Source organism: Thalassophryne amazonica, chromosome 18 (assembly GCF_902500255.1).
Source record: "Thalassophryne amazonica chromosome 18, fThaAma1.1, whole genome shotgun sequence".
NCBI classification, from domain to species: Eukaryota; Metazoa; Chordata; class Actinopteri; order Batrachoidiformes; family Batrachoididae; genus Thalassophryne; species Thalassophryne amazonica.
In genome coordinates this window covers 15,949,876-15,968,260 of record NC_047120.1, presented here as the reverse complement: position 1 = coordinate 15,968,260, position 18,385 = coordinate 15,949,876, and the positions used below count along the sequence as shown (strand labels likewise).

The following is an 18,385-nucleotide window of genomic DNA, read 5'->3' as shown; positions in this document are numbered from 1 at the left end:
ATGTGGGTTCTGTCTTGGTCGTGGAACAACCAACCGGTCTTGCCCCAAGTGAAGGAGTTCACGTACCTTAGGGTCTTGTTCATGAGTGAGAGGACAATGGAGCGTGAGATTGGCCAGAGAATTGGCACAGCAGGGGCAGTATTGCATTTGCTTTGCCGTATTGTCGTGACGAAAAGGGAGCTCAGCAAAAAGGCTGATGCTCTCGATCTACTGGTCAATCTTCATTTCTACTCTCACCTATGGTCATGAGGGTTGGGTCATGAACGAAAGAACTCGATCGCTGGTAAACATATCTGAAATGGTTTTCCTCAAGAAGATGGCTGATGTCTCCTTTAAACATAAGTTGAGAAGCTTGACTATTCATGAGGAGGTTGGAGTATAGCCACTGCTCCTTTGCGTTGAAAGCAGCCAGCTGAGGTAGTTCGGTCATATGGTCAGAATGCCCCCCTAAGCGCCTCCCTAGGGAGGTGTTACTGGCATGTCCAGCTGGGATGAGACCACGGGGAAGACCCAGGACTAGGTGGAGAGATTATATCCCCACAGTGGCCTAGGAACACCTCAGGATTCCCCAGACAGAGGTGGTTAATGTGGCCTGGGAAAGGGAAGTTTGGAGTCCCCTCCTGGAGCTGTTGCCCCATGACCCGATCCTGGATAGCGATGGGTATTGATAGGATATTATCGATATCGATGCCATTCCGCTTATTGATCAGATTTTTTATTAATTCTCTTATCAATACCTCTTGTGAATTTTCTGTATATTAAAAGTAGGCTTTACAGGTTTTCTATGTTAACAACATTTTATGGAGTCTTAAAGTCAATAAATATGAAATTGGCCACTGGATCCTAGATCTCTGAACAGAAATGCAAATAAATAAAATCTGTACATGGTCACTGGATCCTTGATGTACATGATGGATCCTTGAGCTCTGGACATAAATAAAATCGGCACATGATGATCTCTGGACAGTAATAGAAATAAACAAAATCTGTAGTTTTTGTGAAAAGCATTTCCGTTCAGATATCAATGAGATAAATTTAACTCCATAGTTTCTGAGCTGAGCTCTTCAGCCGACTGCACTGCATGTCAACATCAATGTAATTCATAAAGAATGCAGGATGTCTCATACTGGAAGAAAAAAATGGTTTTGGTTGGTTGCAGTTTTTTTGTCTGTATAACAGCATTTGGAAAGAGGTGTCATTTGATTTAAAACGGCGACTCTCTTTGAAGTTATTAATTCCGACAAAAATCTGCGTGGCTCTATGGAGCTGTGCACTTAGTCTCACAAAACAGAGGATATTATTATTATTATTATTATTATTATTTATTTCCTTTACCTGATGGGCAACTTCAGTTTATGCAGCGGCTGGTGCTCACGCCAGAGAACATTGCGTAAAACTCCGGTGTGGAACAGAGGACGATGTTATGTGTCGGACGCAGCTCGGAGAACCGACCAGCGTTTGAAGGACCCAGTATGAAATAAGCAGCATCCGCTGTTGATGAGATGGCTCCCGAGACGACGATCTCACCCGTCTGGTCACAAGGTCGAGTCTCTGGCAAATACACACTGTGCACTCCAGTCTTAAATGCCAACATGTTCCAATCCATCCAGATGCACCACAGCTGTGAGTCCTGACGAGTCGCAGGTGATCAGGGTGAGGTCCTGACAGCCTCAGCAACACAGCCACTCAGTCCCAAACGCAAGCCACCTGGGAGGAAAACCAAAAAACAGAAACAAACCGGCAGCCAGGCCCCCCCAGCCATATAACAGACGATTCTTGTTTCTTGCCCTCAAGTCCCAGTTAGTGACTTTAATCCACACCAAGGTGACTCATGATTGACATCTTTAAATGGCTTCATGAAAGGGGTTCATGAAGGAATTGTGGACCTGTCGCTTCTGAAAACCAGTGAAGCAGAGAACCAGTGAACAGCGGGTTGAAGCGCTGCTTCATTGCTTCAAGCTTCAAGCTTCAAACAGCTGCAATCAGCATAGAGAAATTATCATTTTCCCAAAAAACACCCTCAAAAACAACAGCCACTCTGGTGTCCCGAACTGAAGGACCGATAAGGGAATCGTTAAGCAACAAGGCTGTTGATGTCAGTGGATCGAATCATTTCTTAACAATATTTTAAAGGAACTGGTATATGATACCCAAACAGCTGAAGATGAGTGAGTGATGAAATCGGATGTTTTATTGAAATTGGCATTACAGTGTACATAATACTGGCCCACCCACCCCCTCTTCAGGCAGAGATGCACGTGGAGTGCCCTGGCTGGAGAAAGCCAAGGGGACACCCATGCTTACTGTTGTATGTCTGTTATGAGGTTTTAGGTGGTCTCGTCTGCCTTTTGTCAGCCTCTGTTTATATCTGTTTTCACTCTTCTCAGTTCCACTGTCTGTTTCTGTGTTCACTCTTCTTCTGCCCTCATCTACTCTGTCTACCTCAGCCCCTGATTCCTCTGCTTCTCTTGATCTCCCTCTGGTGTTTTGGTGGCTTTCTTACACGTCTGTTCCCCTAGCTGTCTTGTGAGTACACAGTTTTTTGCTGCGTTTATCCCTTGTGTTTATTGTCTGGAGAAGATTGATATTTTAGTGTTTTCCCTTTGTTTGAAGAAAGAAGAGTTATGTCTTTACTCTCCTTCTGTTAATGCAATTGTTGGACTTTGTTTTATGAATGCTTTTGCCCCAGAAGACTGAATGTCTGCATTATTGGTGCACTCCTTCCTGACTAGAGTTTGTTTTTTGATGAATTGTCCTTTGAGGAGAAAGTTCCCCAGCCTGTTGGCACTGACACCCAAGGCTGATATTGCACCGATACTAAAAGACAACATGGGAGTTTTCTGTCTACCTTTGAAAGCTGAAGTTCCTGAGTTATTCTGCACTGATACTAAAAAGTATTTGAGTTTCCATCTGCACTTGTAAGAAGTTACTTGAGTTTGTCTGCATATGCTCTAAGAAGATTCCTAAGTTACTCCACTCTTCTGGGAGATAAAATCCTCTTTTGTCCAAAATTGATATTAAGGAGGATTTCTGAGTTTTATATGCATGAGAAGTAACCAGAGATTTTGTCAGCACTGATTCTATGACGAGTCTGGAGTTCCTGGTTGCACTTCGACACCTGAGGCTGGGCCGGCACCACTGCAGTGGAAGAAGCCTGGGTTGTTGACTGCACCTTAAATACAAGAAGAATTTGTTCCTCTGCACTCCTGACAAAGAAGAGAAGTCCTGAACTTTGTCAGCCCTGACATCTTTATCTCTATTTCTGGCTCCACCACCGAAGCATGATAGAATGGACCCACCAAAGATGACCCTCGCAGTCAGCCTTCCCAAGTCAGTTACCTTTCAGTCTTTCAATGAACAATTCTTGATCTGCTATAATTCATTCCACAGTACCACAAACAAGAGACAAAGGAAGAGATACCTGATTACAGCCCAGGCACTAGTTGGTGCCCATCCATGGGCTGTGAAAGTCCTTCCAGAACTCTCATCAGTAGAGACGGTGTTGAGGAAAAAAAACCCAGACTGGGCTCTAGATTCCTTAACATACCTGAGGGGTTTAGACAGCTAGGAATCACCCATTCCTGAGGAGTCCCACACCACACCACCTGCTGTCTCTTCATCGTCCTCCTGAATGACACGGCCCTCTTCACTGTGGATGGCGCCAGTCGCCATTTATGACTTAGGCAGGGGCCCGCGGCCAGAGAAGAGGAGCCATGTCAAGTCCATCAAGAGAGAACTCTGTAGCTCTAATGAAGAGGTGGAGAACACTCTTACTAGCACCGTCAAAGACTTTAAAATGAATCAAGAGCCTATCATGGAAGTAATCCTAGAGCAGCAAGCCGCCACCTCTCCTGAGGACACCGCTGCTCTGATTCATCTCGTCCAGCTGCAGTCACTGTTGTCTTCAGCCAAGAATTTTTTGTCTCTGAATATAGCTTCCCTAGCTGCTCATATATCTGACTTATGGGAACTTTTTATCAACTCCTGGAGTCCTCCACACCTCATCCATCTTTTGTCGCCACCTTCATCTCAACAATCTGCACCACGTTCAAACTCCTCCAATCATCCTTCTCATCTAATCCAGCCCTCCAACCATGTCTGCGATCGGCGGACCTCCTCCACTGACGGTCTTTGAATCTCCACAGCACAAGGACTCATGTATTGATTCCTGGTCTCTGCCCTCGCCAGGCACAGACTGTGGCTCAGGTGGAGCCAAGAATAAGAGGAACAAATGCCGATCTGCATCTGGTAATTACAAGCCCCAGTCAGTAGTGACAGCTGCTGCTGTCCTACCTGCAGCTGAGAGAAACAAGGAGGGGCAGGCTGACCTTCCACTCAAGTTGTCCTCTGACCTCCGGGGGGGTGGGGGGGGGTGTTTGTCTAACCAGCTGTGAGTTTTCTTGCAGGTCACTTGGTGAGCACCATGGCCCGATCCTGAGGCAGAGAAGTTCCACAATGGCCCCATTGATGTCACTGAGGGGAACTTCCTTCCAGTCCATGATGACATTAAAGGGGGGGTGCCTGTCTCCCCTCTGGAGGAAGTCCCAAAGGAGACATTACTTTCTCTCCCGGACAGTATCCAGGAGGGGCCATGTTGATCCGTGGTTGAGCTGATTTCTGGCTGCGAGTTGGGGAAGGGATTATCTAACTATTGTACTGACTGTCTCAGGCCTGAGGAAGCAAGGGCTGTCTGTCTGGGTCCAGGAAGCGTCACTGGGGGGTCAAATCTCCCGGCTCCCAATGGAGTGACCCAGAAGATGGCAGCTTCATCGCTAGACTACGTCAGGGAAGCGGGGCTGGACCTCCCTACTCACAAGGACAATGCTGGTAAAGTGGGGATGGAGGATGATAGTAGAGAAGCTTGAATCTTCGACTGCACTGGGTTGCTTGACGCGAGGACGTTTCGCTTCAAATCACAGAAGCTTCCTCAGCTAAAATTCTTGTTCTGGTAGTTTGACTTCTGTCTTGACTCTTGTAGAGAAGAATAAACAGACGCCAACAAAAGCTGGAGTTTTTTAAACCTAACCAGACCCCTCCTACCGAGAGGCCGACTGCTATAGGCTAGTGACTAAACAATAGCTCTAATTAGCACCTATTGTGCTCTAGTTAGCACCCTCCTAATGACAGGGCAGCTGTCCCTCCTAATGATGGGACAGAAGCCTCTCCTGATGGCTCCCTTGACGACTCTCCTGATGACGTGAATGACTCATTACCATGAACAAAAGACTGAAACTGCTTTGACCTGAGTACCCCATTGTAAAACAGGGGACAAAGCGTGTCTCAGACCCCCTCCCCGATTAAGGCTGGGTTTCAACTGTTTCACATAGAATGCTTCCTTGACACCTCTCTCAAAACATTTCTTCTCTCTGGCTAAGATTTTAACTTCCTTGTCCTCAAATGTGTGGTTAGTGTCTTTCAGGTGGAGATGAACTGCAGACTGAGGTCCATTTGCGCCCTCTCTGCAGTGCTGGTATAGCCTTTTGTGTAAAGGTTGCTTAGTCTCACCTATGTAGTGTTCATTACAGTTTTCCTGACATCTGATAGAATACACTACATTGCTCTGTTTGTAACTAGGGATCCTGTCCTTAGGGTGAACTAATTTCTGTCTCAAGGTGTTAATCGGTTTAAAGTAAACTGGGATTTTGTGCTGTCTGAAGATCCTCTGTAGTTTTTCCCCTACTCTTGCTAAATAAGGGAGAGACACTCCTCTTCTTCTTGTCTCCGTCTCCTGTCTATCTGGTCTCTTTGTTTTCTGGGACTTCTGCACTTTGTCCAGGGACCATCGTGGATACCCACATACTGTGAGGGCTTTCCGTACAAGTTGTTGTTCTTTAGCCCTTCCCTCTGCATTTGTGGGCACCTGTAGGGCTCTGTGTTGAAGAGTCCTGATCACCCCGAGCTTGTGTTCAAGGGGGTGGTTTGAGCCAAAGAGCAGATATTGGTCAGTGTGAGTGGGTTTTCTGTAAACCCCTGTCTGGAGCTGTCTGTTCGCTCCAATCGTAACATCACAGTCCAAGAAGGCTAAATGGTTGTTTCTGGCATCCTTACGTGTGAAATTGATATTGGAATCCACCGAGTTGATATGTTCTGTAAAGTCCTCAACCTCCTGTTGCTTGATTTTAACCCATGTGTCATCGACATATCTGAACCAGTGACTGGGAGAGATGCCCGTGAAAGACATCAAGGCTGTCTTCTCCAAGGCTCTTGCTCCATGTACAGATTGGCTACAATGGGGGATACCGGAGACCCCATCTCACAACCATGGATCTGCCTGTAGTAATTCCCCCTAAACAGGAAATACGTGGTGTTAAGACAGATCTCCAATAGTTGGCAGATGTGGTCTGGTGTGAGTTTGGTCCTTTCAAGTAGAGACACATCCTCCAGCAGTCTCTGCCTCACAGCTGAGATGGCCTCAGCGGTGGGGATGCAGGTGAACAACAATGTCACATCAAATGACACCATAGTTTCATCTGCCTCCAACTGCAGGTCCTTGATCTTGTTCACAAAATCTTGTGTGTTCTCCACATGGTGGTCTGAGTTACCCACTAGAGGAGCCAAAATCCACTTGAGGTGCTTGGCCAAATTGTATGTGATGGAATCTGTGCTAGATACAATAGGCCTGAGTGGCACGTCCTGTTTGTGGATTTTGGGCAGTCCATAGATGCATGGACTGGTGTCCCCAGGGTACAGTCTGTATTATGTCTGCCTGTCGATGAGTCCCTCTTCTCCAGTTTTGGAGGTAGCTAATGATTTTCTTCTTATAGCTGCTCATGGGGTCTCTCTTCAGACGTTCGTATGTACTGGAGTCACTGAGCAAGTGACTGTTTTTTTTTCATGGTAAGGAGTCATTCACATCATCAGGAGAGTCGTCAAGGGAGCCATCAGGAGAGGCTTCCGTCCCATCATTAGGAGGGACAGCTGCCCTGTCATTAGGAGGGTGCTAACTAGTGCACAATAGGTGCTAATTAGAGCTATTGTTTAGTCACTAGCCTATAGCAGTCGGCCTCTCGGTAGGAGGGGTCTGGTTAGGTTTAAAAAACTCCAGCTTTTGTTGGGGTGTGTTTATTCTTCTCTACAAGAGTCAAGACAGACGTCAGACTACCAGAGCAAGAATTTTAGCTGAGGAAGCTTCTGCGATTTGAAGCGAAACGTCCTCGCGTCAAGCAACCCAGTCCAGTCGAAGATTCAAGCTTCTCTACTATGGAAACCAGCTGGACAACTGAGAGCCCACACAGAAACAAAAGATGGAGGATGATCATGTTTATGTACCATTTTTTGTAGGCCTAAGGTAGCCTCAGCACCTGATGATGTCGAGAAAGTGGGGCTGGACATCATGATGGCACCGGTGGGGTGGGGCTTGATGTCTCCACTGCCACAGATGTTGATGGGATGGGGATAGAGGTGCTCTTCTCAACCCCAGTGGAGAACTCCTCGGAGTTGGACGCTCGCCCTCCTGCCTCCACTGGGAACTCCAACAGACCATCAGAGGATAACAAAGGAAATGATGCTAGTGGATTTGTGACAATATACGGGTGATTCTTTAACTACGGGCACTATTGGCCTTGTAAATGTAATTTCCACCACACCATTGCCTTACAATATAAAGCGCCTTGGGGCAACTGTTTGTTGTGATTTGGCACTATATACATGTGCTCTGATGTCACTGTTTATCTCCATAGAAACTACCCAAACAATCTTTCATACAAACTGTTTAAAGGGACATTACAGTGTTGTGGTGGAAATTACGGCAATAGTGTGGGACAACTACATTTTGTTTAAAAAAATCACAACAGTTGTATGACACTGAATACCCCAATTATGTTTTGATTATTTTACTGATATTTTATTCAGAGATATTTTAAAACATTAGAAAAAATGTTTTTTTTTACCATTCATTTTTATCATTGAAGATCAAAAGTCTGGGTGTGGGACAAGCACAAAATGGCAATATTTGCAAATAATGATGCTGAAAAAAGGTGAAAAAGTCATCATAGACTACTAGAACAAATTTCTTAAAACACTTTCATTGTAAAGATAACTATAAAAGTGTGAAATTTCCCCTTTTTTCTGTTTTTCATACAATATGATCAAAGGACATAATAAGTGCCGGTAGTCTAAGAATCACCCATACACTTGATTTTTAGTCCACCTGTCAGCTCACCACGGTCTCATAAAGCCTCTAGGTCCAAGAGGAAGGGGTTATTTACTCTGGTGTGTCATGACCGTGTTGTTGTAATACTACTGCTCCTTTTCTAGGTTTGTGGTCACGCTCATCCTGACCTCACAGGGGATTTGGGAACAAGGGGGAGAAGGCAGATTTAGTTTGTGGTGTTTAGACCAATCCGCCCCTATTGGGCCAGCCTCTCCTGTCCAGGCTTAATCTTGTCTCTCCATCATCTCCTTGTTTCCAGACCAGTCCCAGTTTTATGTCTCCTGGTTTCCAGACCAGCCCCGTGTCTTTGTCTACTGGTTCCTAGACAAGTTCCAAGTTGTTGGCTCTCACTGCGGTATTGTATCACTTCCTGTTCCGGAGCACAGCGGTGTTTTGCTGTATCTGTTAGCTGTTTAATCTGCGCAGTTAGATTGATCTAGTTAACTAGATAACGATTTGTTTCACAGTGTAATCTTCACGTGTCTTAACTAAAGCACTCCCTCTGCTGAATCACCTCTAAATTATTTACACATTATTCACTTTGTGTGTTTTTAGGAATCCGCTAGCTTAGCGCAGCTACTAGCTCTTAGCCGATTTAGCATGGCGGCTTCTCCTGTCTCTCCCGCACTTTTCTGCTCTGGATGTGACATGTTTAGTTATTCTTCGGCCTCCTTTAGCAGTAATGGTACTTGTAATAAGTGTAGCTTATTCGTAGCTTTGGAGGCCAGGCTGGGCGAATTGGAGACTCGGCTCCACATCGTGGAAAATTCTACAGCTAGCCAGGCCCCTGTAGTCGGTGCGGACCAAGGTAGCTTAGCCGCCGTTAGTTCCCCTCCAGCAGATCCCGAGCAGCCAGGAAAGCAGGCCGACTGGGTGATTGTGAGGAGGAAGCGTAGCCCTAAACAGAAGCCCCGTGTACACCGCCAACTCGTTCACATTTCTGTTTTTCCCCACTCGGCGACACACCCACCGAGGATCAAACTCTGGTTATTGGCGACTATGTTTTGAGAAATGTGAAGTTAGCGACACCAGCAACCACAGTCAATTGTCTTCCGTGGGCCAGAGCAGGCGACATTGAAGGAAATTTGAAACTGCTGGCTAAGGCTAAGCGTAAATTTGGTAGATTGTAATTCACGTCGGCAGTAATGACACCCGGTTACGCCAATCGGAGGTCACTAAAATTAACATTGAATCGGTGTGTAACTTTGCAAAAACAATGTCGGACTCTGTAGTTTTCTCCGGGCCCCTCCCCAATCGGACCGGGAGTGACATGTTTAGCCGCATGTTCTCCTTGAATTGCTGGCTGTCTGAGTGGTGTCCAAAAAATGAGGTGGGCTTCATAGATAATTGGCAAAGCTTCTGGGGAAAACCTGGTCTTGTTAGGAGAGACGGCATCCATCCTACTTTGGATGGAGCAGCTCCCATTTCTAGAAATCTGGCCAATTTTCTTAAATCCTCAAAACCGTGACTATCCAGGGCTGGGACCAGGAAGCAGAGTTGTAGTCTTACACACCTCTCTGCAGCTTCTCTCCCCCTGCCATCCCCTCATTACCCCATCCCCGTAGAGACGGTGCCTGCTCCCAGACCACCAATAACCAGTAAAAATCTATTTAAGCATAAAAATTCAAAAAGAAAAAATAATATAGCACCTTCAACTGCACCACAGACTAAAACAGTTAAATGTGGTCTATTAAACATTAGGCCTCTCTCTTCTAAGTCCCTGTTAGTAAATGATATAATAATTGATCAACATATTGATTTATTCTGCCTTACAGAAACCTGGTTACAGCAGGATGAATATGTTAGTTTAAATGAGTCAACACCCCCGAGTCACACTAACTGCCAGAATGCTCGTAGCATGGGCCGAGGCAGAGGATTAGCAGCAATCTTCCATTCCAGCTTATTAATTAATGAAAAACCCAGACAGAGCTTTAATTCATTTGAAAGCTTGACTCTTAGTCTTGTCCATCCAAATTGGAAGTCCCGAAAGCCAGTTTTATTTGTTATTACCTATCGTCCACCTGGTCGTTACTGTGAGTTTCTCTGTGAATTTTCAGACCTTTTGTCTGACTTAGTGCTTAGCTCAGATAAGATAATTATAGTGGGCGATTTTAACATCCACACAGATGCTGAGAATGACAGCCTCAGCACTGCATTTAATCTATTATTAGACTCAATTGGCTTTGCTCAAAATGTAAATGAGTCCACCCACCACTTTAATCATATCTTAGATCTTGTTCTGACTTATGGTATGGAAATTGAAGACTTAACAGTATTCCCTGAAAATCCCTTCTGTCCTGATCATTTCTTAATAACATTTACATTTACTCTGATGGACTACCCAGCAGTGGGGAATAAGATCCATTACACTAGAAGTCTTTCAGAAGCGCTGTAACTAGGTTTAAGGATATGAGTCCTTCTTTATGTTCTCTAACGCCATATACCAACACAGTGCAGAGTAGCTACCTAAACTCTGTAGTGAGATAGAGTATTTCGTCAATAGTTTTACATCCTCATTGAAGACAACTTTGGATGCTGTAGCTCCTCTGAAAAAGAGAGCTTTAAATCAGAAGTGCCTGACTCCGTAGTATAACTCACAAACTTGCAGCTTAAAGCAGATAACCCATAAATTGGAGAGGAAATGGCGTCTCACTAATTTAGAAGATCTTCACTTAGCCTGGAAAAAGAGTCTGTTGCTCTATAAAAAAGCCCTCCATAAAGCTAGGACATCTTACTACTCATCACTAATTGAAGAAAATAAGAACAACCCCAGGTTTCTTTTCAGCACTGTAGCCAGGCTGACAAAGAGTCAGAGCTCTATTGAGCTGAGTATTCCTTTAACTTTAACTAGTAATGACTTCATGACTTTCTTTGCTAATAAAATTTTAACTATTAGAGAAAAAATTACTCATAACCATCCCAAAGACGTATCGTTATCTTTGGCTGCTTTCAGTGATGCCGGTATTTGGTTAGACTCTTTCTCTCCGATTGTTCTGTCTGAGTTATTTTCATTAGTTACTTCCTCCAAACCATCAACATGTCTATTAGACCCCATTCCTACCAGGCTGCTCAAGGAAGCCCTACCATTAATTAATGCGTCGATCTTAAATATGATCAATCTATCTTTGTTAGTTGGCTATGTACCACAGGCTTTTAAGTTGGCAGTAATTAAACCATTACTTAAAAAGCCATCACTTGACCCAGCTATCTTAGCTAATTATAGGCCAATCTCCAACCTTCCTTTTCTCTCAAAAATTCTTGAAAGGGTAGTTGTAAAACAGCTAACTGATCACCTGCAGAGGAATGGTCTATTTGAAGAGTTTCAGTCAGGTTTTAGAATTCATCATAGTACAGAAACAGCATTAGTGAAAGTTACAAATGATCTTCGTATGGCCTCAGACAGTGGACTCATCTCTGTGCTTGTTCTGTTAGACCTCAGTGCTGCTTTTGATACTGTTGCCCATAAAATTTTATTAAGAGATTAGAGCATGCCATAGGTATTAAAGGCACTGTGCTGCGGTGGTTTGAATCATATTTATCTAATAGATTACAATTTGTTCATGTAAATGGGGAATCTTCTTCACAGACTAAGGTTAATTATGGAGTTCCACAAGGTTCTGTGCTAGGACCAATTTTATTCACTTTATACATGCTTCCCTTAGGCAGTATTATTAGACGACATTGCTTAAATTTCATTGTTACGCAGATGATACCCAGCTTTATCTATCCATGAAGCCAGAGGACACACACCAATTAGCTAAACTGCAGGATTGTCTTACAGACATAAAGACATGGATGACCTCTAATTTCATGCTTTTAAACTCAGATAAAACTGAAGTTATTGTACTTGGCCCCACAAATCTTAGAAACATGGTGTCTAACCAGATCCTACTCTGGATGGCATTACCCTGACCTCTAGTAATACTGTGAGAAATCTTGGAGTCATTTTTGATCAGGATATGTCATTCAATGCGCATATTAAACAAATATGTGATGCTGAGTGATGCTGAAAAACTAATTCATGTATTTATTTCCTCTAGGGTGGACTATTGTAAGTCATTATTATCAGGTTGTCCTAAAAGTTCCCTGAAAAGCCTTCAGTTAATTCAAAATGCTGCAGCTAGAGTGCTGACAGGGACTAGAAGGAGAGAGCATATCTCACCCATATTGGCCTCCCTTCATTGGCTTCCTGTTAATTCTAGAATAGAATTTAAAATTCTTCTTCTTACTTATAAGGTTTGAATAATCAGGTCCCATCTTATCTTAGGGACCTCATAGTACCATATCACCCCAATAGAGTGCTTCGCTCTCAGACTGCAGGCTTACTTGTAGTTCCTAGGGTTTGTAAGAGTAGAATGGGAGGCAGAGCCTTCAGCTTTCAGGCTCCTCTCCTGTGGAACCAGCTCCCAATTCAGATCAGGGAGAACAGACACCCTCTCTACTTTTAAGATTAGGCTTAAAAACTTTCCTTTTTGCTAAAGCTTATAGTTAGGGCTGGATCAGGTGACCCTGAACCATCCCTTAGTTATGCTGCTATAGACTTAGACTGCTGGGGGGTTCCCATGATCACTGTTTCTTTCTCTTTTTGCTCTGTATGCACCACTCTGCATTTAATCATTAGTGATCGATCTCTGCTCCCCTCCACAGCATGTCTTTTTCCTGGTGCTCTCCTCAGCCCCAACCAGTCCCAGCAGAAGACTGCCCCTCCCTGAGCCTGGTTCTGCTGGAGGTTTCTTCCTGTTAAAAGGGAGTTTTTCCTTCCCACTGTCGCCAAGTGCTTGCTCACAGGGGGTCGTTTTGACCGTTGGGGTTTTTTCCGTAATTATTGTATGGCCTTGCCTTACAATATAAAACGCCTTGGGGCAACTGTTTGTTGTGATTTGGCGCTATATAAATACAATTGATTTGATTTGATTTGATTTTTGTTTCCTGGTTCTGAGACCAGCACCAATTTATTACCTTCTGATTTCCAGACCAGTCCCACATTTCTGTTTCCTTGTTTCCAGACCACTCCCGGTCTTCGGACTGGTGTGCCTCCCTGTGGTAGGCCTTTCTCCAGCCACTGGGGTCCTCAACACTGAAGCACCTGTGCTTTGGATAATGCCATACAGTTCCCTCACAATGCAAGTAATACTCCTCGTGTTCATCTCCCTAAGTAACCAGTTGTTTGATACAAAGTTATTCCATTCCAGTTGTTCCCAAAGATCCTCCAAAGAAACTCACCACCAAAGACACCCAGTCATTGCAATCATACATTACGACAGGACCATTAAGACTTGGACCTTTGTTCTACTATAAAGAGGTTGGACTTGCCACAGTATTGGTGAATAAGACCCTTCACCTGTGTTTCCATCAGGGTCACTGCAGTAGGTCCAGCATCAGTGTGCATGTTGATTTGGCACAGGTTTTACACTGGATGCCCTTCCTGACACAACTCCACACGACATAGAGACTGGGCAGCGGGGGCCTTGAACCAGGAAATATCTGCACTGGAAAAAAGCACCCTAACTGGTAGACCCCCCTCCCCCGCTGGATAATATATACTTACTATTGAATCAGAATTGAATTTATTGACAAGTAAGTTCACACATACAAGGAATTTGATTTGGTGTTACTGGTGCATAAACAACAATGAAAAAGAAAAGGAAAAATACTTCTGTAAGAAGTAAAAGTCAAATAGTGGTATTTGAACTATCCATTTTTTTTCTTTGAAATCTTAACAGTGACAAATATATTTTTTGCAGTGAAATAAGAGTGGAAAATTTGTTTAGGTGTGTGGAGGCAGGAACCAGAAATGATTATGCTTTATGATTTATTTATTTATTGATTTATTATGTAAATAATATGCTTTATGTACTGATAAATAAGAATTTACTCAAACAGCAGTTTTCCCTCCCATCATGTTAACTGTACTACAACCCCAATTCCAATGACCTTGGGACGTTGTGTGAAATGTAAATAAAAACAGAATACAATGATTTGCAAATCCTCTTCATCCTATATTCAATTGAATACACCACAAAGACAAGATATTTAATGTTCAAACTGATGAACTTTATTGTTTTACTGCAAATATTTTCTCATTTTGAAATGGATGCCTGCAATACGTTTCAAAAGGTTGGGACAGTGGTATGTTTACTACTGTGTTACATCACCTTTCCATCTAACAACATTCAATAAGCGTTTGGGAACTGAGGATACTAATTGTTGAATCTTTGAAGGTGGAATTCTTTCCCATTCTTGCTTGATGTACAACTTCAGTTGTTCAACAGTTTCGGGGTCTCCGTTGTTGTATTTTGCACTTCATAATGTGCCACACATTTCAATGGGCGACAGGTCTGGACTGCAGGCAGGCCAGTCGAGTACCCGCACTCTTTTACTATGAAGCCACACTGTTGTAACAGCGTTAAAACGTGTTGCAGGCAACCATTTCAAATGAGCAAATATTTGCATAAAAACAATAAAGTTTATCAGTTTTAAGATTAAATATCTTGTCTTTGTGGTGTATTCAACTGAATATAGGTTGAAGTGGATTTGCAAGTCAGTGTATTCTGTTTTTATTTACTTTTTACACAATGTCCCAAAACTGGGGTTGCAAAAAATCTCTGTTTCTTGTCTCCTCTGTGTCTGCTGCCATCTAGTCTTCTCCATTTGATCTGAAATGAGCGTGTTGTCTTCAAAAGCCTCACAGAGGAACTGATGGACTGACCTGAACAGGTGATCTGATGGCTGTAGGAAGAGGAAACTGAAGTACCACAGTCCCTCAGTGCAGATCCAGCCTGAACACACACAGATGTGGTCCCTCCACGCGGGTCTGTTTGATGCAAAATATGTCCTATTTGTATAAACAGCAGAGCCACAGTCCAGATGTTGACACACCACACCTGCTGTCTTCAGAGACCAGTTGCGTCCCCCGTCATCCACCGGTCTCCAGTCTTCCTGGACTTTGACTTCCAGTGTCCCGGCACAGCGACTGGCTCCTCCTGCCAACCTGAAAGGCTCTGAACACAGACAGAGTTGTGAGTAAAAGAAGGAAGGTGAGTTGGACTTGAAGCCAAATCAAAGCTGCAGCTCCTCTTCTACCTGAACAGGTGAGTCCAACAGCTTTAGCAGGTGAGCAGGTGTTTCTGTCTGAGCCTGAGCTTCCACAAGCCAAAAGACCAGACTCCTTTCCTCCACACTGGAACTCTTTGGTCCACTTTGGAGCCGCCACATCTCCATAAAGCGCCCCCTGGAGGACTACAGGAGGCCCACAGCCCAGCTCCCTGCAGACCACCTGTGCATCCTGCTGGTCAAAGTCATCTTCACACACTGAGGACCAGGACTGGTTCCACTTCACCTCCAGTCTGCCTGAACACAGACTGGACCCATTAACCAGTCTGACAGAGTCTGGATGCAGAAACACACATGAAAAGATCTTTATTTCCTGTGATTAGCTGGACAAGCACAGGATTAATGGACTCAGTCAGTCTGTGAGTCTAAAGAATTCCCACCACTAAATATATAAATCTGTTTCTTCTCTGACATGTTGGGTTCTGATTGATACAGGTGGGGAAAGTCATGTTGGAGTCGAGAGTCCACCTTTAGGGCTGCTTCACACATAAAAGTCCGAAACAGCGCAAAACAGTTCAAAATTACCACACGAAACATCGTGCTGACGGGCAGGCATGCATGAACCCGGTGCAAGAGCAGAACACGCGCGTCCAGTTACTTATTTGCCTCACTGTACACTGTTAAACCGAACACATTTTAATAAAATAATTAAGTTAATGTAACTCAAACTTTGAAAAAGTTATTTTCACTCATTTCCATTAATTAAACTAGCTCAAAAATGAATTGTTGTCATAACAACTCAGTTCCTTTAAGTGCATTTAAAGTTTTGGGGCATTTAAGTGTTGGTGATGTATTATTTCCAGTGCATTCCATTCACTCATTTAATTGAGTTTATGTAACGGAGGCCAGCAGGGTCGCTGTGCATATGTAGTTAGTAAACCTCACTCCCAAGAGTTCAGAAGTCCTGGGATTTAGCCTTCTGGTTAGAGAGTCCGACTTCCATGCTGGAGATCGTGAATTTGCGTCCCGAGGGGAGCGAATGGGCAGAGTCTTAACAACACAATGCAGAGTCAACAAGCAAACAAAAGAATGCATCAAAAAAATGTAGTGCCCATTTTTTAGGCAGAAATTTGTCACTTTTTTATTGAAAAACATAAACTAGATTTACATAAGTTTAATTAACTATAAATGAAGTTACTAAAACTTTAACAATTAAATTATTGAAAATTATTTTATTTAAGTTGGCAAACTCAAATGGTTTAAGGCAATCAGCCGACTTGTGGAGTACTCAGTGCACAGGCGTCAAACAGTCTATTCAAACCCAGTGCAAGCATCTCTTAGTTATGCTGCTATAGACTTAGACTGCTGGGGGGTTCCCATGATGCACTGAGTGTTTCTTTCTCTTTTTGCTCTGTATGCACCACTCTGCATTTAATCATTAGTGATTGATCTCTGCTCCCCTCCACAGCATGTCTTTTTCCTGGTTCTCTCCCTCAGCCCCAACCAGTCCCAGCAGAAGACTGCCCCTCCCTGAGCCTGGTTCTGCTGGAGGTTTCTTCCTGTTAAAAGGGAGTTTTTCCTTCCCACTGTTGCCAAGTGCTTGCTCACAGGGGGTCGTTTTGACCGTTGGGGTTTTTCCGTAATTATTGTATGGCTTTGCCTTACAATATAAAGGGCCTTGGGGCAACTGTTTGTTGTGATTTGGCGCTATATAAATAAAATTGATTTGATTTGATTTGATCTCTACAAAGACCTTTACTGTGAAGGTCACAGTGTCTTTGGGTCTCATTCACATACAGTGCATATTCCAGGGGCAGCTGACCACTAGAGGGTGCTAGTGTGCTGACCCCTCAAAATATGGAGAAAAGAAAACATACTACAACATAAAAACAAATAAAATAAAAAGTGAAAAAGTATGGTTTGCTCAGAGTCAGGGAATGCACGTTCCTGACAGTATTCATTAAAATGCATTTCCCAGGTTGAGGATACAGAGAAAAAAAGGTCAATGCTGAGATAAGTGAATGTTGCTAGAAGTTCACCACTTTCCCCTCATACAAATAAATGTCTGATGGCTGAATCCAGGAAGTCATTAAAAACCAGGGCCCATATGCACGAAGCAGCCTAAGGCTAAAAATAGATCCTAGTGATGTTATGATATGATATTCTAAGAAAACATTTCTTAAAATTTTATGTTAATTTACTGTCTTAATGTATTTATAAATTGTTTAGGTTCTTGTTATCATATTCACACATTAATACTATCATTATTTTTTATCATTATTATGAGTATTTATATTTTATTTTATTATTACTTCTATTTTGTCATTTGATAATTGGCATGTGAAACAGTGTAACAATTCATTTTGTGGTGAACTGTGTGAAATAATGAAAGACAAGCGAGTGCTTTTGTCTTTTGGGCACTCTGCCACTAGGAAGCACTGTTATTTTTAAGATAAAACAACACAGGGATGACATCAAACACGATACACTTTTCACTTATGGTGACAACATGGTGACACACACTAAACCAGGGGTGGGCATCGAGGGCCGAGACACTGCAGGTTTTCCATACAACCATTCACCTCAGCAGGTGGGTTGCTGATGAGCTTCTCCTCTGAACATAAACACCTGGTTGTCAATGAAATCACCTGCTGAGACACCTGATCATTAATGAAATCACCTGCTGAGGTGACTGGTTGCACGGAAAACCTGCAGTGTCTCGGCCCTTATGGCACATGATTGCCCACCCCTGCACTAAACCAAATGAACTACAAAATCACAATAAATCAACAACACTAACAACATTTTTAAACTAACATGAACCCCAATAACAACATTTAAAACCCCCAAACCCAGAACTCCCATAATGTATTGCAGGACAAGAATTTACAGGTTTAGTGACTGGCCTGGCATCGCTCCAAATTAATTATGCTGAGTATCATCATCATCATCATGACATTAAATAATTTTCATGATTACACATTTCTTAATGAAGTTATATGATTAGTTGATTTTACTGTTCATTCATATGTAGGAGCACAGAGTGAATTTATTTTTTTTATTTCCCCTTCCCTTTCTGTGACAACCAATCACAGCTCTTACAGGACCACATCATACCTAGCAACAGGGTCAACCCTGCCTCCTCACTAAGATAGGAGTTTCTGTCAACTCCTTGCCCAG

At 43.3% G+C, this 18,385-nt stretch overlaps 1 protein-coding gene across 1 annotated transcript in view; it reads right to left on the bottom strand.

Annotated features, from left to right (window-relative positions):
- LOC117530535 (scavenger receptor cysteine-rich type 1 protein M130-like) overlaps positions 1-18,385 on the bottom strand; it is a 33,827-nt gene that overhangs the window by 11,686 nt on the left and 3,756 nt on the right. Inside the window, 3 exon segments of the mRNA XM_034193428.1 lie at positions 14,862-14,952; positions 14,954-15,153; positions 15,236-15,541. Coding sequence (XP_034049319.1) covers positions 14,862-14,952; positions 14,954-15,153; positions 15,236-15,541 — 597 coding nt within the window.